General features: G+C 43.3%; 1 protein-coding gene across 13 annotated transcripts in view; it reads right to left on the reverse strand.

The window, feature by feature from the left end:
* The window catches only part of RALYL (RALY RNA binding protein like), a 499,528-nt gene that overhangs the window by 79,263 nt on the left and 392,714 nt on the right, over positions 1 to 27,551 (reverse strand). For all 13 annotated transcript variants that reach the window (XM_033126911.1, XM_033126900.1, XM_033126901.1 and 10 more), the window contains one exon: positions 16,367 to 16,442. In XM_033126911.1, the coding sequence (XP_032982802.1) occupies positions 16,367 to 16,442 (76 nt within the window). The remainder of the gene's footprint in view (positions 1 to 16,366; positions 16,443 to 27,551) is intronic.

The following is a 27,551-nucleotide window of genomic DNA, read 5'->3' on the forward strand; positions in this document are numbered from 1 at the left end:
TGGGCTGGAAATATGGATCTAGGAGTCGTGTCGTGAACGCAGAGTTAGTATGTGACATCCTAGGAGACAAGAAGGCCCCAGAGAGAGCCTGTCGAATGGGCAGACAAGGTTGAGGAGAGACTCCCTGGGATCACGGACAGGTGTCTGGTGTGAAGATGAAAGTTCTGAGAGCTTTAGTCCTTGTATGGACCTGTGACTGACACAGCACCCAGCAGGGAGCGGAAGCCCCCCATGGGCGCTGACTGAGCAATCTGCCTACATCAGTGTCGCCAGCCTTCCTTCCATCTGTTCTGTAGGACACGAGTAACTGGAGGAGATTCTCTCCAGCGCAGCTCACGTGTGCTGAGCCAGAAAGGAGGAGGTTGCAGGAGGCTCGTTTCTTAGACGTAGGCCAGAGTATCCACAGGCCAAAGCCAGCGTTGAAATCTAGTGATATCAACACACAAATGAGTGACTTCGTGCATGAAAGGGATGGAGGACCTTTATTACTGCACACCTGTTTTCTCAGAAAGGGTTGGTCTTCATCTGCATTTCAAATAGTGTCCTGAAGACAGCAGGAGCGAACATTTTACGTATTGCCCCACCACTCTGTTCACAAACGCCGAGAGTCTAATAATCATCACTGTAGCCAGAGCAATGTCAAGCCCTTGAATACATGTAATGTTGACCACAGCAGGTGAGAAAACCAAAGGCCAGAAAGACCAAGTCGTTTGCTCAAAGTCGCACAGCAAAGTGATGGAGTCTGAATTCAATCGCAGGCCTGACTCCGCCGTCTACACTCGTAGCCTCTGCTCTGTACTCTAGGAGAGGGCAGAGGACATAATGCAAGCTGCAAAGGCAGGGCGTTGGGTCTACCTGGCCCCACCAGGGGCATGGTGGGGTCCAGGCCACTGTACGTTAACGCTTAGCTAACCAGTTGTTCGTTACAGGTGGAAAACCGGGCATGGTGCGATTTTAGCTTCACAGCATTTTTGAGGACTACAGGAACCTTATTTTGATATATAAAATTTCATCTCCATTTCATCATTAACCATTGACAGTCTAAACATACCCACACGACATTTTCATCACTCCAAGGCCTTCTGATTTAAACTTTTTTTGTTCCCCAAGGTAAGTGACAAAATGTGAGCAAAAGACGATTTTGATCAAAGATAAGCACTAGTAAGGGATTCTCAGATGTCTTCCTTTACTGAACATTGTGCATTTTAAAATAGAACACGTCTGCTAGTATTCTTAAAAAATTCATCTGTTGATAAAAGATGAAAAACAACAACACACCAGATAAGAGTTTTCCTTGTGTAATAGGGACAGAATATTCAGAGGTAACTGTGGGTGAATTCTTTGCCATCCAGTGAAAGTCAGAATCTGTCTCAGTCTCTTGAAGAAACAAAAGGAAATGCCGCCCAGGCTCTGATCTCGCTAATAAGACCTGGTGCCCAGGAGCTTGTGCTGTGGGAGTGAGGGGCTTGCTGGGAAGAACAAACTTCTTGGGGTTCAGCGTGGGGAGAATCACTGGCTGTCACAGGCGCCCTCTCCTCACCTCTGCCTTACCAGGGAACTCTGAGTGCGACTCTTCCAACAAGGGTTCCAGAGGCTGTAGCCCACTGCCAAGTGCAAGTGCCCACAGGGACCCTGGTGCCAACCAGAGCCCTTTTGCACGTTTGGCCACGAACACGGTGTGGTGCTATGACAGACACACAAGTCTCTGATGGTGGCCTGTCAACCACACTGAGCCTGTATGACAAAGCAGGGCTCTGGGCAAGACTGTCAGAGCAATCATTTCCCAAAAAGCTTGTATGCTCCAAAGCTGAGAGGTCAAATAAGTTTTAACTTTTGTGCCAGTTCTGACTAATTGATGGTGGTTGCTGGGAACAACGTGTGGACAAGACATCTAAAACCTACCTGGGCCTCAGGGTGTAAGAGGGCTGCAATTAACCCACGTCTGCCATGAAATGGGAAAGGGCAGATCAAGAACAGTGTCCAAATGTCTGTTTACCAACTCTGTACTAACAGAAGGTACAGAAACGCTCCACGTTACAAAGGAATAAGGTACTAAGTCTGCAGCGGAAGCCAGATCTCTAGACATACAGTCCATCTGCCAATGTACACAAATAATGCTGTGTACTTAATGCCTCGTATACGGTTAATAGCCGGTATTTGGAATCCGACACTGTCCTAAGCACCGTAGCATGTTTAACCCTCACCGCCTGCCTGTGAACTTGGTGCCAGTATCATCTCCATTTCACAGGAAATTGGGCAGGGATGGATGGAGTCACTTTCCCAAGATCTTTAAGCGAGAACGTCTGGGAGCAGGATGATCACTCAGGCTGTCTGACTGAGACCTTGCGTTTTTAGCAGCACAGTATATTTGTATCGTTTCCCTATGTGCTGCCTGCTCGCCAGTAGAAGACAATCGGATTCACCTCAAAACTGAGGAAAGGCTCCGTCACCCCGCTGGTGGAATGTGCCCATGATGAGTCCATTTCTCTGGAGTAAAAAGCAGCTTTCCCGATCGTTCCTGTGATGCTCCCTTCACGGGCGTTCACACCCGGTGGAAATCTCTGGCAGGCTGTCATCGGTCCCCTGGTAAGACCCATTTCCAGTTAGCACCCTCCATGTGCCTCATACCAGGGACAGGTTAGTTAATGACGGCTGTGGTATCAGCCAGAATCTCAGCGGCAGTTTTGACACTCACAGTCGTGACTTGTGCCACACTGGAAATGCAGGCTGCAGGGTCCATCTCCCAGGGACAGGCTGTAATCTTGCACCTCTCCCAGAAGGACAGAAATGCGGCAGGAGGCATGGAAGAGCCTCCTGGCAAGAAAGGTCGAGGGCAGCTTTTCCTGGGAGACCTGCAACACTTAGTCCGACAGCCCTGGGGGCATGGCCAGGGGTAGGGCTGGCCAATGTGGAGAATAGGGTCACGCTTCCTCCACGATGATTCCAGAATTAACCTCATCATGCATCATATGGGATGGCAGTGCACACAACGCGGTGGATCTTTCCACTAAAATCAGAAAAATGATTTTCTGAAAAGATACTTTCAAACTCAATTCTCCCCTGTTGGCAGATTTGCTCATGTCAGTTCCAAACCTGTGCAGCCAGAAGAAGTCAACAGACGAAAAGCCAGGGCGTGGCTGCTCCGCCGTCCCTTCCCATTGTCCTACTTAGTTACTGGCTGACAGCTGTTAGCTCCTGCAGAAAAAACGCACGTGCCCACAGTGCAGACCGAGGAAGCGGGTCATCAGTCACTCACCAGCTTCAGGGCTCAGTCTGCAGTCCTGCCTTTGCAGAATTCTGATGTCATTTCTCTTGCTTCCCTCCATTTTAAATGAAGAGCTCTGTCAGTACACTCCTGTGCGGTCTTCTGATGGCCAGTGACAGGAGTTGTGCAGTGAGAACGCCGCTAAGTGACGTAACACATGTGGTCACAGGGCAGTCCCCGTAGGTTGACAAGAGCAGGTGACTTTGTCCTCACCCGGTCACACCTGTTCAGGTGCCAGGTGCAACCGCCCTCTCCCCCACCTCCTAAGTTGTAGCCGATGTCTGATACAGGCGTGGGGGGCGACTCGTCTTGGCAAACATTCTGCCTGAGGGAGTTCCTGCCGTCTCCCCAGTGACTCGCTTGTCAGGCAGATGAATCTCCTGCCCCGGTTCCCGTCTTGGTGACCTCAGCCCCGCTCACAGCCGGCTTCTTTCCCTCCTCACAGCTTTGAAAAAATTAAATCCTGGCATGAATGACCTCAACTGCCACATGCTGACAGAACGGTGTGATGCCCGTCGCCTGCCAGGATCAGTCATGTTCCTTCCTCCCGGACGTGTTGAAAGTGCCGCCTGACTGGTAGGGCTGCCTGGGACAGTCCCTCTAATGCGGCAGCTACAGGCTTCTCACAAGGGCAGGAGTTTGTGATTCCAGGTTCCATCCCTGGCTGGGCTGCCCCCAAGTTCACTGGGCAGGTAGGGCCATGACCCCAGACCGGACAGATGCAGTCTCGTGTAAGTCTCCACATCTCCACCACGCTGAGCGTGCACTCCCAGCTCTCTCTGCCTACCTGAATTATTAGTAAACAGGAACTCCGAAGAACACTTGCCCTGATGAATTACTTCTCCCTGAAAACACTGCGTCACTGGTTTCCTACCACGTAGCCTAACTACCTCCCTAGTCGTTTCCTGAAAAGTCGCCTCTGCTAGTTCCTGACTTCAAATACCAGCGTGTTCTGGAGCTCAGTTCTTGGAATTCTTCTCTTTCTATCTTTAATGACTCCGTTCGCATTCATGCTCTTCCAGCCTCATGGCTGTGAACACCACCCACGTGCCGATGACTCATCAGGGAGCACATCCGTCCAGCCCTGTCCCTGAACTCCAGGCTGTCTTCAGCTGTCCACACGACATGGCCCCTCAGCCGTCTAACACACAGCTCAACTCTAACATGCCCCCACGCGAAACTCCTCATCTCTACTGTGGCCCACCGCCACCCGTGCCTTGAGTCATGCTCGTCTCATCTCCTGCAAGTTCCCGTGCTCCGACGCGGGTCTAAAAGCCTCAGAGATGACCTGCAGTGGACAGCACGGCCACCATCAGTGCCTCCCTCCACCCACCCATCCACAGGTGGAGTCCAGGTGCCCCCCTTCTTGGACATGGACTGGCCTTGTAACTCGCTTTCCTAATGTGACCTTGTGGAACTTCCAACCTACATTTTCCAGGGCATGGGCAGCTTTTTCCTTTTCGAACTCAGTCACTATGTAAAACTCTGATTATCTGAGACCTCTGTGCTGTGACAAAACCTGAGCTCGCCACGTGGAGAAAGACATTGGGCTCCACAGCTGTTCTCGCCACCCCACTCAGGCACCAGCCGTGGAACGCACAAGCCGTCACAAACACCGCACAGAGTAGGGCGGCTCGAGCCACCTCAGCCCAGGTGTGCATAGGACGCACAGTAAGTTTTTTCTAACCAGTACATTTTATCTAGCAGTAGATAATAGTGTCCTTGACTTTGTTCTTCCTCTCACCGTCCACACCCAATCTGTCAGCAAGGTTGTTGGCTCTACTTCCAAATCCATCGGTGCCCATCACCTTCTCTGGGTCTGTGTTCAAGGGTCTTCTCAGCCAGGTCTTCACCGACCCCCAACTCAAAGCAGCTGCACTCTGATCTTCCCACTCCCCTTGCCTCTTTCCTTGTTTTACTTTTTCTGTGACACCTCCCACCTTCTCACATGTGGTTAGTTCAATTGGTTATTTTTGTTTATTACCGTGTCTCCCTGAAAATAAGACCTAGTCGGACAATCAGCTCTAACCCGTCTTTTGGAACAAAAATTAATATAAGACCTGGTCTTATTTTACTATAAGACAGGGTATAATATAATATAATATAATGTAATATAATACCAGGTCTTATATTAATTTTTGCTCCGAAAGACGCATTAGAGCTGATGATCCGGCTAGGAAACACATCACTTGCTTCATGCTTGAAGGCAAGGTCTGGGATTCTTGTCCATTTGCTTAACCAGTGTGTACTCAGAGCCCAGAACAATGTCCAGTGGTGTTAATCACTGGTGAGTGACTCAGTTAGTGATTCTCCGTTTCTGTGTCCTCCACCAGACCCATGGAGAATCTCTAATACAGGCAGTGTTTGGTCAATCCTTGAGCCAGCTCTGTTAAGAGGCTTCGAGATAAGTTATCCTTGCAGGCTGGAAACCGTGTGGTCCACTCAAAATTGCCTAGATCAGAAACTCTTCTCCAAGTCTCCTCTTGCTCCACAGACTGGCAGGGCTGACCCCATGAGGCCCTCTCATTCTGGCCTTCGTTTCTCCACCAATTTGTGTTGCCTCTAAAATTTGGCTTCTGTCTTGGCTCCTAGTAAGTTCCAAAGTCTGCCGTCCCCAGATCCCTCATGGAGACCAGCTGACCGGGTTGCCCAGCTGCCTTTCCAGCCTTTTCCACTGAAATTCTGCCTGGACCTTTGTTCTCGAGCTCCTCTGGCCAGATTGTCCGTCTGTAATCGACTGTCTCCCCCATGCCCCACCCATGCTAGACCTGGTTTTTGCTTCTTCCACGTTACATTTGAAAACATGTTTGATTTTTCAGTTGAAATGGATGCTGATATTACTTCTTTCACAATGTCTCTGTGTACTATAGGTCAAGTGTTTTAACTTTCTTACACTCAATTTAGTTCATAATTTCAAATACTGGTTGTACAATATTTCTTTTGTCAATCCTCTAACCATGTGATTTGTTAACCTGAGTTTAGATAATAAAGAGTAAAAAAAAATATGAGAAAAAGACAATCTTCAGCAAATCTAGAAATTGGAAGTTACAATGCAACTAAACTTCCAGAATTCTCATGCTATCACAGTGCCATCTTCACCCCATTGGCATGGTTTTAGAAAGGAAAGAACTTAAAGTACCTGTATCAGCTGCTTAGCAATCCAGTCCAATCCAATCTAAAACACTGTTTCACACACGATCTCTGTATTTTGTGGGTCATCCTCTATTCCTTTTCGAACTCAGCTATCCGTTGGTGGATCACGTCTTAAAATAGCGCATTCTGACACATCCTTACGCTCAGACTCATGAGCACAGCTGTCCTGCACTGAGCGTGTCACCGCTGAGTTGGGGACGCAGAACCTGTCCGTCTTTCAGTCACGTCCACGTCCGTGCACTAAGCCTCTTCCCTGGGCTTTAACAGAAACTATTCTGTGACTATTTGTCGCTCACGTCCACTATGCCCTTTCAAAGCAGCAGCAGCAGCAGCCATGTGACTGAATTACGGCTTTGAACACAACGGGGGATAGTTGCTGTCAGGCAGGCGCCATTGCCTTGGTACTGGCTCACTAATCTGTAGTCAGAACAATGGCCATCACCTGATTACCTATTTTAGGGCACACTTAAGGGCTCATCAATTTTGATTTTTTCGTTTCTGAAAATGCGATGGCTTCGGCGGCCCTCCCTGGCACCCTGCTCCTTCTGCCTCCCACCCTGCAGGCTGAGCGTCTGAGCTGCTGTGCAGTGACGGACAGGCCACTCCCGCAGCTGGCCCTGGCTGTGGCTTCCTCTCCACATGGGCTGCTGGCCTGCGTAGACCTGTGAGACAAATGTTAATGGGGTCGCCCTCCTAGGAAACGGACGTTTCTAATAACCATGGTGACTAAAGGAGTGCAGTTCTGAGGAAGGAGAGCTGTGTCTGTTGAGCTGGTTTGCACAACACCAAACACAAAATGTCCTCACTGCTACCTGCTTTCGGGGGAAGGTTATCAGCTGCCACTGGAAAAATCCGACTTTCAAGGAGCCCTCTCATTCTTTTTTCTCTTTTGGTTACAAAATTCTCATGAAAGAAAATCAGCATTAGGTATGAAGGTTACCCCCCAAAATACCATCCACATTCTCACTAACAATACTTTGTTCTCTATTTTGTTTTCTCAGCATGTTTGTTTCACTTATTAAATAGTTTCGGTTGTCTGTTTATATATATATATATATATACTGTTTATATAATTATGTGCTGCTATACAATATGCTATTTATATAGTTTAACTTTTTTTTCACTGCTCAATCTGGAATGTTTTCCCATGTCATAACGAAACCCTGTGAACATTCCATCTAATCATGTGCCGTACCCACTATTGCATGATATTTTGGTCCGTTCAGATTACTCAGTAGTATAAAAAAAACTGCAAAGAACATCTGGGGAATAATTTCATTTTTTTTTTTTTTACATTTAAACAATATTTCGGATTATTTTCTTAGATATACTTTCAGAAATAGAATTACTTAGTCAAAAGAGATAACTATGTTAAAATAGTGGATAGAGTTTGGAGAAAAAAAAGGAATAAACTTGATAAAGTACCTGAGCCTCACATTAGTCTCTTGATTAGAAAGTAAATAGCAGAATCCCAGGATGTTATCAATGGGTCTACACTAAGAAATGGTTTAACTCAACTCCTTCCATGTTTTATGAGAAAACGGGGCTTAAAAGAGGCTGGCTGCTTCTAATCACCTAGATGGGGTGGGCAGATGGTAGCACACTCACCCTGGGATTGCAAGTTTCCTGGCTTCCAATCCAGCTCCTTCTAGAAGATGACCCTGCCATCTTTCAGGACGGTTCTGACACATCAGCAGAGATTTTCCCAGAGAGACCAAACAAACATTAGCGAGCAAACTATGTAGCCTCTAGCGTCATTTGCAGTGTAACAAATATGGTTGACTCAAACGAGCCCCTGGTCCTTTTGTCCCACAGGGGCTCGTTTTGTCCCACAAGGACCGTCAAGGAACTCTGTGTCAGTGCTAGGAATTGGAAGGAGAGCCTTTTGACTCGGAGTACTCTGGTTTTTAGCAGTCCCAACAAGGATGGATGATTAATCGTGCTATCATTCCACTAGAAAGAAAATTTGAAAGTTTAATACAGTTAATTAATTTCCAAAAGAATGAATTTTGGGGAGAAGCATTCATCATGTGTGGCTGACATAATCTAGTGGGGTTTTGCTGCTCTGGTTCCCTCATTTGTCTAGACATCGAAAAAGGAGCCATTTTTGCTTCCCTTTTAGTACTTTCAGTTCAATCAGAAAAATTATTCTTGCAAAGACACCAACCAGTTTATATGATTTTTACCATAAATTTGTGGACTGCCTTTTAATTAATATTTTTAAAGACAACCAAAGCTAATGAACTTATAAACTTTACTTTTTTACTGGGTAGAAGTTACTTATCACCAAAACTTCAAAAAGAATCTCTCTAGAACTCAACATATTCTCTTAGCTTATAATTTGTCATCGGTATTTTCACACTTGAACTAACCAGGAGAAATACAGTTTTATAAAGATAATAGAACCACAGCATTTTATGAAGTACTTATAATGGGGTTAAAAAAGTCATTCACATTGCAAAGGTGAGACAAGATGACAGAGGCAACGAGCTGTCTGATTTCTCATTAACCCATCACACCCATCTATATGATAGATATTCACTCTATCTTTTCTCCTCACATGTTCTGTATGGGCTCAGACATTCTTCCACGTCGTGATGCATTTCTTATCACTATTTTTTTCTAGTTGTTAGAAGATAAGAGGTGAGCCGGGCCACAGAGCACCCTGAGTGCGTGATGGGAGCTCACAGGGCAAGCCTGCATCAGAGGAGCGGTCAGTGAGGTTGTACGAACTCTCACCCTCTGCGGATGCGACTTTATAAAAGGGATCTCCTCTAAGTCTTTCGCAAGCCAGTCCTTACCACTGTTAATTGCACTTAAAAAAAAATTAAGGCAAAAACCTAAAAACTTAAAACTCAATACTCCCTCTTGAAAATAAGGCAAGACACTTCCCTCCCCTCCTTTTTCTTTGAGCATTTACTTTAGAAAATTTGTCATCCCGTAAGGACTTTCTCCTCTCTTTGAAGATATATAAATCCTTGTTGAAGATTAGCTAGGCCTTTAAAATGACCTAGGCATATCTATTCTTGAGAACCTGGGGACCATCTCTTCGAAATGTGAGTATCAAGGAGATGGTGCCCCCCCGCCCCATCTCCCAGTTTCTGTGGGAGGGTAGGGCCTAACTTTGGTGGACACCTGGCTCCAAGTTGCAAAACTACCACGTGTCCTAAAAGTATGAGAAGTTCAATCTTCCTCTAGATAAATCCAGCTGCCATTTGGTTAACACAGATGAATCTAGGATGAACTGTGAGTGACAAATGGTGCTGTCCCACACTCTTACTTGAGGCTCACTTGGTTATTGTTTATCTCGAGAACACGTATGGGATAAGACCTATCTGCTTCACTATTTCAGAGGGTGAGGTTTCTTTCTGTCTTGGCCATCTCCAAGTAGACTACATATGATATGTGTCACATTCTGGGTTAGTGTTTACCTAATACCAAAGGTGTTTTCTTTCTCGACTACCTTTGTGGAGAGGATTTCTGGGCTGGGAGAAGATTGTTTTTAGTTATATTGAAAGCAGTGTAAAGAGAGGGTACCACTCCCACACGAAGAGTTTTTTAGTCTTTACTCTAGTTTGATTCAGCGAAAAATAGGACTTTAGACACATTTTGGTTTCTTCACAGTCCCTTCCATGCAGCCTCATGGAATGAGAAACATATCCTGGACTTTGAACATAATGTGTAGACTGAGAAGATAGAAGGGATAGGAGTACCTGCTGCATAAAAAGGACTAACTAACGTAACTCTTCAACATCAAAAAGAACCAACTTATAAATACATCTTAGGTTGGAAGCTCAAGGCCCTAAATTCTCTACCAGGGGCTGTCCTAAAATAACTGGTCACTGGATCTAAAGATAATGACACACACAAAAAAATGTATCGAAACAAATTAAACCAGCACTGACAGTGAAGACACTCCATGTTGTGAACCAGCAAGGGCAGTGTCGTTTGGAAGATAAAGTCCCTTCTTCCCAGGCAGGAACACGGGACAACGACCTAGAGATATGAGATGCCTGACCCTAGTACCTGCCCTCCCCAACCTCCTTCCAGCTTCCACCTAATTCTTGGCTCTTATCATTTACTTCTGTTTAAAAATTAGTGCATGGTTTTGTTTTCTTTGATTTTTATCATAAATTATCTCCACTGAAACAAACAGAGCTGTTGTCTTTCAAAAAGCCTTAGGAAAGTGTTCTCTACGTTAAGGAATTGTACGTACCACCATCCAGTCTTCTTTTGCTGCCACCATGCTCTTGCCATATTCGAGAAGGTATTTGTGGATGTTTATGCATAAAAACATAACAGAAGGTTGCAAATAGGCCATTTTTTAACCTACCAGAGAACTGCCTGCAGTAGAACTATTTTAATGGGTATTGTGTCAGCATTTCTTCAAACATTTTAAATTAAAAGGTTTATAAATTACATTTGCTTAGTGTGAAATGAGTGACATACTATAACTGAACATAATCTTTTCTAAAAAATTTTCTTCTTTAGGCAATTATAGGAAATGTTAATGTGTTTAGTTGACTGCAAATTTTAGCAGCATTATCATAGCTCAAGGCTCATTTAAAATAACTTCTTTAAATATTTTATTATAGACCTTTTGCATTGAATAATCATAATAAGAATAACTAAAATTTGTGGAGTGGCTGTAACAGTTCCAGGTTCTTTAAATATATCATCTTTCAGGAAACTTATTCTTCCTTTTGGAGCCAGTCCTGTCTAACACTTTTTTTCCACCGAACATACTCATATAAAACAGTTGCACAATTTTAGACCATCCACAAAGTGAGAGAGTGGGACCTTTTCTGATTCAACAGCAGTTCAGGTTCTATTGGGAAGCGTAAGTTAAAGAGCGCTGACCCTCTGTTACCCGGATGTGTGGATATTCAGCTTTGAGTGTTACAAGCGGACAATTTTGGGTATTTTCTCTTGTGGATACTGGAAACCACACTTTTTCATGCAATGATTTGTTTGGACAGATTGGTTTAGGGGCAAAAAGACTGTGATGGCCACACAGACCCCACAACAACCTCTGGAGCTGACCCTCGCAGGTGTGTCGATGCTGGGGCTTGTGTCCACCTCAGAAGGACAGGACGTAGTGCAGGGGAAGGATGAACCTTGACCCTGACCTTTTCACACAGAACCCACTCCTGGGTGGCTTTCTGAGTGGCCCACTTGACGGGGTGGGCAAAATGGAAGCCTCTACCAGTGCAGATGGAGCCATCGACACGGGAAGAAATGCACTGTGTGTCATCCTTGAAATTATAAAAGGAGACAGAAAATACATAAAACAATCAATAACTAATTGGTAAACAGTTCTCAGCACACAGGGCGCGTCAATGTAGCCATGGCTGGGAGACTTTTCCTCCATATTGATTTTTGCTATTTAGCATTAGCGGAAATTAGCTTCTATTGCTTTCGTTTCTCTTCAAGGCGCTAGGGGACATGTTGTGTCCTCTGAGGGTCCCCCTTTCCCATGATATGACAGAGTCACCATGAATGATGATGACAGGACTCCCACGGGTCAAGGAGTAAACAAATCACCGGTGAGATTTTGCTGCAGAACCACGTTACCTGGCCCATCCCGGCAAGGTTTCTGATCACTGGGGTTCCTATCATGGCACCCACATTCACGGCTACCGCCCCTGATTGCGGTGACCTTAACATGGTGCGACTACAGGTTATCCTGTGACAGTCTTACAGTGTTGACGTTACTTGCAGTGACAATCTTGATTCCCACGGTTACCTTTGTGGAGTGGAGTGGGAAGTTTGCTATGAAAGGCATCTGTGGAAGAGCCGTAGAGCATAGTTGGGAATGATACCTAGTAAGAGCCATGCAATGAGCGGGGTGAAACGCTCTGCTTTCCGTGTCCTCCTGAACTGTGCTCCCTGTGACGGGGACGGCTGCCTCTAGGTGAAAGGAGGCCTGGACTTGGTCAGCTCTGATCAAGTGTCAGCTCTACTCACGTCAGAGAAGAAGGTCTGTCTCCTCTGCAAGCGGAAGCAACACCATCACACAGTTCCTCTCATTGAGCAATGATTTAGCACTACTTGGAATGTGGCATGCTGGGAAACTCACTTCCTGGGTGAGAATAACTGCTTCGGAGCACCACAGATGCTGTGTGATGTGCACAGCACATCCGAAGCAGCGATTTATGAAAACTTACAGGATTTTTACCAAGAGAATGTGTTTGCTATCCACCATTTGGACTAGGTCCAATATTTATGGAATGCTCACAAATGACTAATTGTGGTTTATATACAAAGAGCCTCTAATGGGAGACATTTTTATTACCAGTGCTATTTTAATGAATTGTCTGTCTTTATGAATTCATGTCCAAGACGGAAATCATTTCTTTTTGCTTCCGTCCGCCAACCCTAAGCCTGAGCGGGCTGCTGCTTGTCATGTCTTTCCAGTTTCTTCCATCAGTCATGGGATCATTCCCCCCATTGCCTAAGCTGGAAACCTTGGATGTATCTGGGATGTCCTACACCCCATTTTCAATCACTCACCGTAGGCGAATGGCTCTTTGGTGCCTGCAGACTACAGACCCTATGGTCTTAATCTGATAAGCAGGCATTTGGGATCCTGACAGCCAGGGCCATTGTCACAGCCCAGTGTCCGTCTTCACAAGTGGATTATCCTAGCTCCCACCATGCTATGCTCTTCCTGATCTGCGTGCCTGTGTTTCTATGCCTGGCGTGCCCTTCTCCCTCTGCCTGCTGAGTGAATGCCTGCTTGCTCAGAAGACAGCTCACGTGTCATCCGGACATTCCACCCTTCTCCTCAGCAGAATCAGTAACACTCTCACTTCCTTTCTTCTAGAACCGGATGCATACTTCATTCATGTCCCTTATTTATATGTCCATCCAATTCGTGTATAAGACAGTAAATATGTTGCAGCTTCACTATGTTTTTAAACCATTTTGGTGTCCTCCGAGTATACCCTGTCAGTTTAGTACATGACAGAGGCTTCGTGCAGGCTGTTTGGCCGTATCAAAATCCTCTTGCAAGAAGTAACAAAGCAAGTGACGCCTCAATGGGCCCTCCATGCAGACACCGCTTTGCGATTGACAATGTAGAGAAAATGGACCGAGCTGAGGAGGAAAGCTTGACAGCAGAACATGTATATCTGCAGCTCAGTAAATGATGCAGAGACACAGCAGCTTAGGGCATGAAGGAAAGTCAGAGGTTACTGAGAACCAGACCCATTAATTACTTTTATTTTCTTATGCTCGCTCCTTGTCCTGCAGCCTGGGCATTTTCTGTCATTTGCCAAGAAGGCCAGCTAATGTAGAGCCCAGACTATAGTGAACACACAATAAATATGTCTTGAATAAATGAGTGAATGAATGAATGAATGGAATGATTCCAGCTCTTTCCTTTTACAGATCAGGAAGTGCCGAAAGATGCAAACAGGAAAGCAGAAACCACCCCCTTGCAAACGGCTGCTATATTCATACTCCCCACACCCAGACAGGTACTTTCACCTCATTTTTACCCTATAAAGAAAGTGATACAACTGTTATGTTAGACAAAGAACTTGAAGCTCCGAGCTTGTGCCCTCCGATCATGCAAATCAGAGGTAGTATTTGTTCTTATGCGATGCACAGTGTACAGTCTTTCCATTGCCGCCTGCGAGTCACAGACAGAAATAAAATTGGTGATGGGTTTCTGCCTTCATAATCGTACTGTTTAGATGGTGGCAGGTGAATAACTAGGGCAGCTCTGATCTAGTGGTGAGACCTCCAGACTTGACGGCTGGAAACCAGCGATCAGTTCCTAATCTTGTTACCTTACCGCAGGCAAACCCTGGACTGTCCCGGGAGCTTAGTTTTCTCATCTGGAAAGGCAGCCTCCGGGATTTGTATGCTGAGCAGACGAGTAACGACTATGAAAACACAGCTGGTCTACACCTAGGTCAGGTGTCATTATTATTAAGCTTGTGTAAGAAGAAAGCATGCAGAAAAGGCTTCCTCAGCGCACGTTCACTCTTTTGTTCCCTTTGTTACCGGTGGGCAATTGCAGTGCATCCCGGCCTTCATTTGTGTAAACAGATGAAACTAGGATAAACAAGCATGTCCCCAGCAATGGGAGTTGTGTACAATGTATCAGATTTAAATGAACTTCTGCTTCTAATTCTTTTGAATTCACAATTCAACATAACTTAGTCATAGAGAAATAGCAGTTAAAAAGACATTTGTTTCTTGTCACAAGCTTCTGTTTTCATAAGAAAATCAAAACACTCCAAGAACAGGGAAAATAGGAAAATTAGCATCTGCACAGACAGTGGTAACTCTTTGATAAGAAATGAGGCCGTCGGCAGTTTGTTCTGTTAATAACTGAAATAGGACTTTTCAGACGTTCTGCATTAGCTGCAGCTCTGTGCATACATTTTAAAATGAATCTGATCAGAAATAATTTGCATTTCTCAGTGGTATAAACACTGTCTTTTACTTCAAAGTACAGAGAGGACCATTTGCCTTTTGTCGGGGATTTTATCTCTGTCCTTTCGTATCAATACAGCCTATAACCAATTATTAACATTTGCTAAGTCCCACAGGTTTCCAGTTTTATGCAAAAATTGAGATTATAATGAAATAAATTCATGCTGCCAAAATAATAAGAGCAGTTAAGACACATTCCCAATGCATCTTTAAAGATCTATGATGGTCATTGGTTAGAGCGCGTTGGGGCACCAGGCGTGAACAAGACCTCAGAAACAGTCTAAGTGGGGCAGTGAGTGGCTGGAAAGGAGACAGGCTCGTTTTCAGAGAACACAGTCAAGGACACAGCTCCCAGGTACCTCCTGAGCACTCTTCTTCTACATAGTGTCAGAACATAATCAATTTTGACGTGTATAACTCAATTCTCCTCCATCCAAATGAGATCAGGAGAAAAGGGGGCTTGCGGGATGTGGAGAGAGAGGAGTGGCGATAAGGATCTGGGAACAGGCAGGATAAATTGGATGATAGGCCCTCTCAAGCGGCCGCAGCGGCTGGCTAAGCCGTAACAAGAGGGAATTTAGCCGAGAGATGCCCAGTCAGCACTTACGAAAACCGAGGGCCAAAGTATATGAAGTAGGACATATGGCTTAACAGCAGAATGTGATTTCCCCCCCAAAAGTGGCTGTTTTTAAAAAACTAAAGTTCCTTAGTTTTCTTTTATCTTCCCCAAATCGACGGAATTCTACCTGACCTAATAGAAGCACATACAGAACAATAAAGATGCTACATACAGTCTACTCTCTCCGCCCGGAACTGAGATGGTGAGTGCAGACAGTGGGGCATGAAGAAGGGGGAGACCAGGACGTGAAATGGACGCGTTAAAGGAAGTGGAGGCGTCTCTGTCGTAAGAGGAAGACTGTACTGTTGTTTTAGAGAAATGGAGGTGAAATGAATGTGTACTTTGCAAAACAAAAGAAAGAGGCTGCCTAATCCAGTAGAAAGAATTCGGGGTCTGACCTCAGAAAGCGTGAGTCTGACTGAGTACTGTGCCATCATCTATCTCCCAGTGGCGGGACCCCTCAGACGCTGTGTATCAGGTTCTTGATCAGTAAGGTGAGAGTAGCGCTACCTACATTGCAGGATTGTTGGGAAAATCAAATTAAATTAAATACCATGTGGAAAACACCTACATGGCATGCAGTAGTCAACACACACTGACCTTTCCCCCACTTGTCAGGTAGAGTCATGAGAGATTTTGATCAGATTTTGTTAGAGGATGCTCTCGGTAAAGGGCTATTTATGCAGAGACAAGCTTAGGCATCTGAGATGCCAGGCCATGATGTGCGATGTATTTATATGTTGGCCACCAGCGTTTTCTTGTACTTTTTATACCAATCGGACTGCTCCTTATTTGACTCCTTGTAGTTTACATGTATTGCCTTTTAAAGTTGCAAGAAATTTTCACTACTATATATCATAAAATAGTGCTCGCTTGCTTACCTATAAAGTGCAGAAAGGGGCCTCTTATTTCCAGGTTTTGGTCTGTAGGGTTTGGGTTCTCCGGCCATGTTGATATCTGAAAGCATAAAATAAAACAGCACTGGTTAAGAAAATATTAAACCATTTGAGGGAAGCAAATCATAAGGTTTTATTTTTCTTCCTGCCATTTGTCTATGCAAAGGTTCTATGTCATTCATTCATTCAACAAGAATTTCTTGAGCACCTACTCTAGGCCAGGCACTGTTTGAGATGCGTCACGTACCAAGAAGGTTAGATCCAAGGCCTTTTGGAATTTGCCTTCTACTAGGGGGAGCTAGATTGTAAGCAACGAACGTAATACATAAGAGAAATACAGAACATATTTGACGGTGGCAAGTAGTACGAAGACAGAAAATGTTGAATAAGCTACGGGGAATCAGGAATGCCAACTAAAAATGAAAGAGAGAGAGAGACAGAGAGAGAGAGAGAGAGAGAGAGAGAGAGAGAGAGAGAGAGAGAGAGAGAATGCACATCCTTTCCCTTCATGAACTAGAACAGTCTCTAAGACAAGGCAAGAAGATGCTCAACTGTATGACAAATGAGTATTTGCATAGAATTGACCAAACTCGAGCTTTAAAAAAATGTGTAAGCCTGTTAAGAAATTGGAAAGCTGGGTGGCAAAGGTTTGGGAGATGACGTAAACAACTCGATGTAAACAACTAGATTTAATAAAGTTGAAATTTCCAAAGGGTGATAGAAAGGAAAATCTAAAGGAGGAGGACTTCAAGACAAATTTGAAAGACGTGAGGGACATTATTCTGAAAGAAAAGTCTGTTTCTTGGAGAATGGACTTAATACACCATATTAAGGATGGATGAGTCACCCATCAGTGAAAACAACCAAAATTTTTAAATAAAATATAACGTACCTCTTTTTAAAAAAGTACATTGAGTTAGCAAGAAACGTCCTTATAGAAACTAAAGAGTGTTCAAGGGCATAATTTTCCTTTGAGTGTACAGAAATTTAGAGTGAAATATGCAAGTGTATAGATTCTGCCTGCTAAGGTGAAGTTCATCTAAAACCTGCTGGCAGTGGCCAGGGATGAGGAAGAAAGGGGCTGGGTGTAGTGAAGGGAAGGCACAGTGGGCAGGGAGCTGAGTTCATCAGTGAACACAAAGACTTGCCAACGCCTGGACGAAAGGGCGTTCTCCTTGCATTGAACCATAAAAATACAAGATGCAATTGTGTCCTCAGAACAACCCAGCTTCCTTGGAGACCAAGGCTCAAGTTGTCATGTCTCAAGAGCTGTTGTCTTTGAAAGGAACAAACAAACTGGGGAATTGGCATCTGAACTCTGTGGTCAGGGAGAGACACCTCTGGAGCTTTCTTCCCGACTGTCCTGGCAATGCGTTAGTGACCCACAGGTAGGGAGAGGAAGAATGACCAGGGGTCCATTTTCTGCCACCATCATAAGAAAGAGGCTTTGGAGTAAAACATTAAGATGGAGAAAACAAAGCGTCATTTCTTAAACTCGCGAGTTTGCAAACAGATTCATACCAAATACTAATATTTGGAAATCTCATGTTATCCTCAAGAGCGGATATAGGTTAAATCCAATATCTTTACTTGATCAACTCTCATTCGTGCATTACTACAAGAGATAGCAACAGCATTTCGGTTTCCACGCCTCTGACTCTTGGGAGGACACCTCCAATTCTACACCCAAACCGATGTGACTTCTGCTCCCCCATTTTACTTCATTCCTTCGTCTCCATGCTGCCGATGACTGACTGCTCCCTGTGACTTGGGACTTCCAAAGGTCTGTCATCAATTCACTTAGGCCCTTCTGCATCCTGCCCAGTGTTGTTTATCCAACACTCAGTGGGTCTTTCAGTCAGTCAAGTTTTGACAGAGCGGCAGGTGTATCCTTGCATGGCTTGTTGCGTGTCTAGCCAAACACACTTGGTCGACACTTTCCTAAAATGGTGTTTTACCTAAACAATCTTTTGGAAGATGGTAACAGGTACGTTGCCAAACAAATAAATGACAGTAAAATAAGTTTGGTAAAAATGCCATCATATATCCCTTTGTTGAATATTTGTATTGCATAGTAAAGGAAAAAAACATCAGCTGTAGTTTGCTCAAATAAATAAGTATATACAAGTGTGTGTGTGTGTACATATCTTTTAGATGGCACACCAGGTCACATCCAACCAAACAGCTCTCCCCATCACCCCAGAACTCTGTTTATGAGACACCCTGAAATATTCAGAGAAATATTTTACATTTATTTCTTTGCCATGTGTTTAGTCAGGAATATCCTCATTTGAAAAGATACTTTAGTCTTTTCAATTATATATGATTTACAGAGCTACAATAACGGGACACTTGCTGCCCACCTCTACCACTCGTGGTCTCCGCTGGCATTAAGTCACGCCCACAGAAATTTAACCTTGATATCAAAGTGATGTCTGCCTGATAGTGTAATGAGGCATCCACATTACCAACCTGATGATTTTAGATGGAGAAAAAAAAGAAAAGAAAAAACTTTCCTAAAGGAATTAGTGAAAACTGATATCGTTATTCTTGGGATATTTTTGTTTTGTTTCCTTCCCCAGGATTAAGTAAAAGTTTAAATAATTCAGCCATGGCATAGAGACTGCCAGGAAAACTCATTCAGAGTCTTTTATTGTTCACATTTGGAAGATTTAGGGATTCATTACTGTTCCGTTGAATAAAAATTCAGGAGATAAAGGAAATAGTCTGTTACGTTTGACAAGCGAATGCATAAAACCATACATTACCCTAGTATAAGCACCATACCATTAAAGTGTGTTTTTTGCAGTTATTATTAGCATAGATCCTCCAAACAACCCCGGGAACTGAGCAGAACAGGAATCATGATTCCCACGTCATCTATTTAGATGCGTGAGAGACTGAGAAATTAAGCATGTCATTAGCTCAGTTCACAGCTGTCTTTATTCCTGAGCCCGGTCTGTTGCCAGGCACTGAACTAGGGGCACAGGGGATCCCTGCTTCACAGGAGGCCAGTCTGAGCATCAGCCGCAGCCAGGACCTGGAGCTGCACTGATTCACAGTCTAGAACTTTCTCTACTGTTTCATTGCTCTCACCCAGATTTTGGATGTCCCATTTTCTATGCCACTCAAACCTGGCTTGGCCGTGGAAAGCACCATGTAAAGTGATGCACTCTGAGTACCCAGGAGATTTGGCACCACGAGGGAGGATGTATGATTAAAGGAGAGCTGTGGTGACATTGGTCTAGCAGCGACGGAAAAACGCATTCAGCCCTCACAACTGACAGGTGTTGGCCAGGTAGGTTCAAAACCCTGAGGTTTGATGGGGCTGCCGGAAATGCTCTTACTCTAAGGAAAAAATGCACCCGACCTGTCAATGCAAGCCTAGCCCACCCTGGGCTCTAAAATAGGACATTTGAAGCATTTTGAGCCTACAGCTAAGAGTGGAGCCAATTTCGTACAAAAGTAAATGGCTTTCTAATGTTGTTTTTCCTTTCCCAGAACCTAAGCTAGTTTTAACATCTGAAATATGTCCTTAATAGAATGTTAAAATATTCACTGTTATGGGACTGAAACTATAGTCTCATTTTACTGGGCAGTCACTGAATTGTGACCATTTTAATGAGCCTTTGGACCTCGTTTCATAAATTAGTTCTGACACAGCACTACGGCACGTTGGCCTCTGGTTATTAGAATGCTAATGGAAAGATCCCTGGATGGCCGGACTCCCATTTGTTAGCAGAGAACACGCTATGCTCCAGACTCTGTCTGCAAGGACAAATAAAAGTGGGAACCTGAACTTCCTGCTAATTACCTGGTAGGCTGATCACTCACTGTCTGGGACTTATTTACATTCAAACTTTCTCCCCCAAAGAAATGGAAGTGAACAAGTGGGCAACACCTACTCGGACGTCCTTTTTCACTGCCTGTCTAGTGTGTTCAATGGTCCTATTAAGAAGAAAATAAAAATGCCGCAAATCGTTCATTTTCATTGATCACAGAATTATTGAACATGCAGAACGCGCCAGGAACTGTGCTCAGTACTTGGGAAATGGACACACACCTAATTTGTTCTCTGGGAAATCACGGGGAAGACACACCTGTGGCTAACTACAGCCAGTGTGACAGCGTCACAAGAAGGATGCTTTGGGTGCATGGCGCTCATCCTGTATCGCTGAGAATGCCCTTACGGGTCCGTTCCTCGTGTGTGACGGCGTGGTTAGCAGTTTCATAGACCCACGCCCACCAGCAAACTCTGCGATTGCTTCTGCTCTATCCATTGAGCTACAGACACCGGCTTCTCTTCGTTTGTTTGCTTTATTTTTTCCCACCCACACTCCATTAGCTAACTGTCAAAATACCTTTGATTTGCCTTGACACATACGTGGCCATGAAACTTGATAAAACTTTGTGGCTTTGGTGCATGTTTAATCAATGTGCAGTTTACAGTTATTTAGCAGAGGGCAGAAGTGCACAGGTGCAAAGCCAACAGCAAATAGGAATAGTTACCAAATGGGAATTGACTTAATTCCTAAAACTTGTCTCATTTTTCTCCCATCACGTTCTCTCTTATTTCATCTTGGATAAACTTTTTGAAGAATGTTTTTCTCTATTCCATGAACATCTCTCAAATCTCTCCACAGGTCAAAGTGAAAGACATGTCTTTTTGAGATAAAACCTCCAGAAACTGAATGAGTGAAATACTGAATGTGTCAAATACTCAATGCAGATAAATGTTCGCCAGCAGCTCCATGAATGTGTTTAGGACCTTGCTTGACAATTTTAGAAATATTCTTTTTTTTAATTTATTTTATTTTTATTATTATTATTATTATTTAAAATTTATTGGGGTGACAATTGTTAGTAAAATTACATAGATTTCAGGTGTACAATTCTGGATCACATCATCTATAAATTACATTGTGTGTTCACCACCCAGAGTCAGTTCTCCTTCCATCACCATATATTTGATCCCCCTAGAAATATTCTTAATGCTGTATGGACATGAACAGTGGAGACAACCGTTACGATAATTAACGAAAAATACCTGGTGAAAAATAATCATAGTCACACGTTCATTATTAATGCATAGACTTGCCATCATTAATTTCTTTGCATCCCAAGACTCTTAGTTTCATATTTGAGGACAAAATATTCTGTAAGAAGAGTGCAATTCACCACAGAGAGTCTGGGTTCTGTATCCATGAGAATTGTCAAATTCCCTTCAGTGAAGTGAAGCAGAGCCCAGGTTTGGGTACGGCTTCTCTCTGTTCCCGTTCTTTTCTAATTTCTCACTTTTCATATATGTATATATGGACTTACTTTCCCAGGTCCTTTTTGTTCTGACTTTGTATTTAGTGTCTAAAACGCCAAAGCTACTGTGCTGGGTATATTATAAGTCATAAGTACAATGAATGCTAATGAAAAGCCAAAGCTAATATTAGGTGGCCAAGGGCTTTTTGTATGGAGAGTAGCATACAACCTGAACATGCAACGTTCGGTTGGCAGACAAGCAGTGTCTGTATCGTGTAGGAACTGTCAGAAATAAATGCAAAATCCGGGTTCCATCCCAGACTTAACAAATCTGAATCTGCGTTTGAACAAGGCACCCGGTGACTGCAACGTCCATTCAAGTTTCAGAAGCACTGACATATGACACATCTAGCTAAAATCCCTCCCTTTAATTATTTTTAAGGATTTTAGTTTTTAAACTGTTTTGTAAAGAAAATAGTGAGAATTCTGAGCAGAAAAAGAAAGCTATTAGGGAAGAAACTTGGAAAATTGAAGTTTAAATTGAAGTGTTAGTTAAAGGCTCAGTTTAAAGGATGAAATAATGCTATCTTAACACCATCTTGATGATAATAGTTGCCAGCATGTATATCATTTAACAGTTAATCACATTTTCACACATATTAAAAAGTAATTTTCACAATAATCTCATATGGATATCTTTTTGAATTAATGTTTTTGCTTCCTTTGGATAAACACGGAGAAGTGAAAATGCTGGGTCACGTGGTGGTTTTACTTTCGAAAGGAGTTCTTGATGTCTGGGATAGGAACCTGTTTCAGGTGCTCAGAGGCACAAATCACTGGTAAAAGGTCAAGGATATGACTTTAAGGAAATATTGTTTATTAGTGACTTATGGGCATTAGAAGAGAAAGGTAATATCACAGGTATGTAGTGACGTTAAAAGTCAGCACTTTATAAAAGTACAGTAGATCTCGCACGACAGAGAAGACTGACCAACTAATGAATTTCTGAGGTATAAACTGATTTGCACACCCATGCATTATCAATATCACTGTCCCCGTTTTACAGGTGGTAACACCTGACACAACAGAGACGGTAACTTGCACAAAGCCACCCAGTTAGTATTCGGGAGGGATTCATATTGGAACCAGACTCCTTCTGATCCCAGAGGCACATTCCTCCAACTACACCCAGTGACCTGCTCCTGCTTAAAGGGAGACATTTTATCCTACTGCTCTTGGCAACCGCATGTGCCTGAGAAAAAGAAAGGCTGGGGTGTTTATCTGCACTGGACATCGAATGATGTGGCGGTAGCACTAGAGACAGGAAGGAGAGAAGGCTGGAGTGATGCCATGTGAGAACTCAGCTCACCACTGATGGTTCCAGAGGTGGAAGAAGATAGCCATGAGCAAAGAACCTTGGAAGATTCTAGAAGCCGGCAAAGACAAGGAAGCATCTTCCCTGGAGCCTCCAGAACAAAATGCGGCCCTGCTCACACCTGGCTTTCGCCCAGTGAGTCCTGTGTCAGACTCGTGACCTACAGGACTCCCGGGCACCAAATTTGTACTGTTTTCAAGTCACTACATTTATGGGAGTTCGTTACAGCAGCAATAGAAAACTAACACAAGATTCTTTCCTGCAAGGTAGAGCAGAACTGAGCTCTTCTCGAGTGTGGGTTGGACTTAGTGACTCACTTCTAATTAACAGAATATGGCAGAAATGGGATGTCACTTTCTGGGTTAGGTTATGACAAGACTGGGTCTGTGTCTTAGGTGAACTCTCACTTTCTCTTGGAGTTGTCCCTCACTCTGAGGGGCTGCTGCCATGTCATCAGGCACCTGTGGGGCAGCTACATGGTGAGGAACGCAGCCCTGCCAGCAACCCCATGGGTGCACTTGAAAGAACAGCCTCCCCCAGGCAAACGTTTGCACAGTTGTAGCCCCACCTGACACCTTGACGGCATCGTTGGGAGAAAGACTAAACTGGAGCCACCTAGGTGAGCTCCCCTCAGATTCCTGACCTACGGAAATGGTGAAATAATCAATGTTATTTGAGGCTGTGAGGTTTTGGGATAACGTGTTATGCAGCAATAGATAACACATACAATTATTCTAAGGTTTTTACTTACTGACCCAAAGAAAGAAAATAATCAGAAAGGAAAAATGTTAATTAGAAGAATAGTGCTGCAAGTATACATTGATGTGAATGGCGTATTCCAGTATTTTTAGTGTAACAATGAACACATATAAAAGCTGACACTTCTGTCAATATAATTTAGTCAGCTTTTATTCAGATTATAAATGGAATTACAGCCTCAATGTTGAGAATAAAATTTCTGGAAACACACCCTCTTACTAAGAATACATTCATCCATTTCTACACATATTTTAATGCAGCAGAGCTGTCAGAAGTATTGTGAGATCAACAAAGGCAATTAACCTCTATTTTTTTCCTCTGTTCTTCCTTCTCTTATATTTTTGCTTTTTTCCTGTGATGTTTATACTTGGTGGAACAAAGCAAGTCATAAACTGGGTTCAATTAATGGGTTTTCTACTTTGCGACATAAACACATTCTCTAGACTGCAATTTACAAAGTTGAACGACTTTCGTATATTTGCATGTCTACTAAATAAAGAAAATAACCATTCCCTTCATGATGCTTTTATGTTGAATTTCAACTTGAATATGATTATTGAATTAAAGCATAATTTCCTTTTTTCCTTTATGAGTGTAATTTGTCTCAGCTGAGCAAATATATGTCCAAGCCACACTGTAGTACATGAAAAGGAGCCAGGTTCGCTCCACCCTCTTCTCAAAATTCCACTGACATTCAGATCACAAATTCAGTACTCACAGCTTTTACATGGAAGTGTTAGTTAATCAAATCCACTGCTCCTGAATTGCTAAAATATAATCCCCCAAATCTGGCTTAATATTGACTAGTATATAAATCACCTCCATGTATGAATACAGACGAGGTGGGCACACTGGGGGGTGTTTTTCTCCATGTGGTTGAATGAATTTCCTCAGTAAACGATGCAGTAGAGGAAATTGTGTATTTGTATAAATTCGCATCTGTTATTTTCTCTGTGAAATCAGAACGGATTTTACCTTTGAAACTAACTGCTAAGGAATTTTTCAGTGGATAGAGATTATGTATTTTTATTTTGTAATGGCCTTTTTGCTACAGTGATAGTTGATATCACATCTGATCTGAGCTTAATTAATAGCATATAGTCCAATATTCATAAGTTATCAAAAATATCCCTAAATTCTACTTAGAATTCAGCAATAACAGATTAGGTCCTTCTTTCTACACAGAGGATAGAGAATTCTACTCCTCAAAAGAACTTTTTCTCTTTCATTTATATTTTCCCTTGTTAGTGTGTCAATACGTACATCCTCACTGCTTAATTAAGGGGTGGGGGAGGCAGACAGAGCATCACAAAATTTCAAATAAGAATGATTACGTTCGCATTCATTGTCCCTTAATCAAGTAAGAAATTGGTAAAGAAGAAAAATAATCTTTGTACATTTAAAAGAGAGAAAAGGAACTGATTTTATTCAGAGTAATCCAAATATGCTGCCCTTATGTAACTGAAAATGTGCTCCTCTACAAATCAATTAGTTCTGCTAATCAAAAGCTCCAACAGCCTTTTATAATGTGTCTGTTATAATGTTTTTGCTGTGCCTATGAAGCTTAGATAATAAATCATGACAAGAAAACATCATCAGCAATATGAGTATTAAAAATAGGAATATAACTAATTATGCACAACTTCTCCTCTGCTCAGAGGGGCTCCAGGATCAGCAGGTGATGCTGTATAAATTACGTTATAGTCCGACCGTTGTATTACTAGTAGGTTCCTAAAATATTAGGTTGGTGCAAAAGTAATTGCGGCTTAAACGGTTAAAAATTGCAAAAACCACAATTATTTTTACACCCATCTAATATGCACATCACCTGGCATTCATCCGTCAATATTTATCCTTAGAAAGGTGACAATGCAAAGATGGCAAAGCAAACCCTTTTTTCAATTGTAGCTGTGATTTGTGACTAAGATTTGACAGTCATTAGAAAGTTTTAACATGCGTTAGCTTCTCTCTATGGGCAAGGAAAGGAGACTGTCCTTGAAGGACTGCCCCACACAGTTCCCAGAAGCTGTCAGGGTCATTTTGGGTGCTGATCCCATCATCCTCTTCCTTCATTTCCAGGGCCATCTATGGATACAATAAATTTGTGTCCCCCTACCTCAAACCTCGGTTCCTTACTTTATTGTTTCTTTACTCCTTTATTAGAAATTAGGCATCTGAAAATATGTCTGAATAATTTTATCTCTCATTTCAAATATTCCTATTGGCTTTTTTTTGGGGGGGGGCAGGGGGGAATTGCAGACACCGTCAGGGTAATAAAATCCTTGGCATATCGATCCAGATAATGAATGTCCCTTATGCTTTACGGGTATGTTACTAATCTCAAACATTCAGAAAAATGTATGTTGCCTCTATTTGTTCATGGCAACAAATTATAACAAATTACCTGTAAACCTCTTTGGAAAAGCCCACCTTAATCACAGCTCTTATGATTTAAAATTCTATCTTTAGTACTGTTAGCATAATGGTATTGTCAAATGTCAAGAACACTCAGAAAGAGGCTATATTTTCCTTTTACAATATGCCATATTTCACCTCTTTATAAAGCTGTCAAGTCAGAAAATATTTGCAGTAAAGCATGAGTAAACTAAATGGATTACAATTTTAGTCACAATATTATACAGCTAGAATCTTCTTGGATTTCTACTGTGGTCACATAAGGCTATTATTATTTTTGCATTAATACTTAAACTATATGTGGTTCACTATTATAAAATAATTTAAGACTGACAGATTTTTTACTGTTTCTTAAAGAGGCAGTTTACAGAAACAACACTCATACACACACTCACTAATTCAACCATGTTGCAAAATCTACTAATTCCTTAAACACAACAGTTTGCCAGTTCTATGTAGAAAATATTTAAATGTTTTAGTTTGACGTTGCAAGACTGAACTAATATGCAGTTTATTTACAGTGACAGCATTTGTCAGATACGTGGACACAGTGATCCAGGAAACATGAAAGGGGCACCACTGAGATTTAGAGGACCCGATACACATCAGCGTCTTTGACGCCTTGAGAAAGTGCTTCGGTTGACAGCATGTTAGACACACGTATAGCTGTGACAGAAAGGACTGACGTGACTTCCACGGCATGTCTACACCCAAAGGCCGTGACTCAGTGTGGGAGACAGCATGTGTTTGCAGGAGACGTGACGGCTCTGTGCCTGATGGGCCCGCCAGCATTCTGTTGCGACCCAGCCCCTCTCTCGTAGCTCGGAGCACACTTGCGTAGCTTTGGTTGGCCTGACAGCTCCTTCACACGGCACACCTCTGCTCTCCCTGTGGCATGTTGACAGTTGGACCTCAGTGTCCCCTGGTGCCTAAGTATCGGTATCTTCACAGCTGGTCTTAGAACCAAGCCCAGGAGCCAGACTGCCTGCGATCATATTCTAGCTCCCATACTGACTAGGCTGGAAACTTGGGCAAATTACGTCACCATTTACAAAATTGTGCTATCCCAAGTAATGCTTGGGGGAGGAATGAAATGATATACTGTGCGTGAGACAGTTGGCGAGAGCCTGGCATGTGATGTACTCCATGTTTAGCTGGTGTTGTGCTTCTTCCCCTCTGTTAACTTACTGTCACTGGCCTCCCATGCCCACTGGGTGGTTTCCAGCACGCGTCTTTCCTCCTCTTCTCTCTGTCCCCCATTCAGTAGAGGAGCTGTGGGATGGGGACAGTTGCCTTTTGGGTGGTGTGCCGTGTGAACCATCCCCTCCTTTCATCTTCACAGCGAGAAAGGAGAGAGCAGCACCCAAC

The sequence above is a fragment of the Rhinolophus ferrumequinum genome, chromosome 14 (genome assembly GCF_004115265.2).
Source record: "Rhinolophus ferrumequinum isolate MPI-CBG mRhiFer1 chromosome 14, mRhiFer1_v1.p, whole genome shotgun sequence".
In the NCBI taxonomy this organism is placed as follows: domain Eukaryota; kingdom Metazoa; phylum Chordata; class Mammalia; order Chiroptera; family Rhinolophidae; genus Rhinolophus; species Rhinolophus ferrumequinum.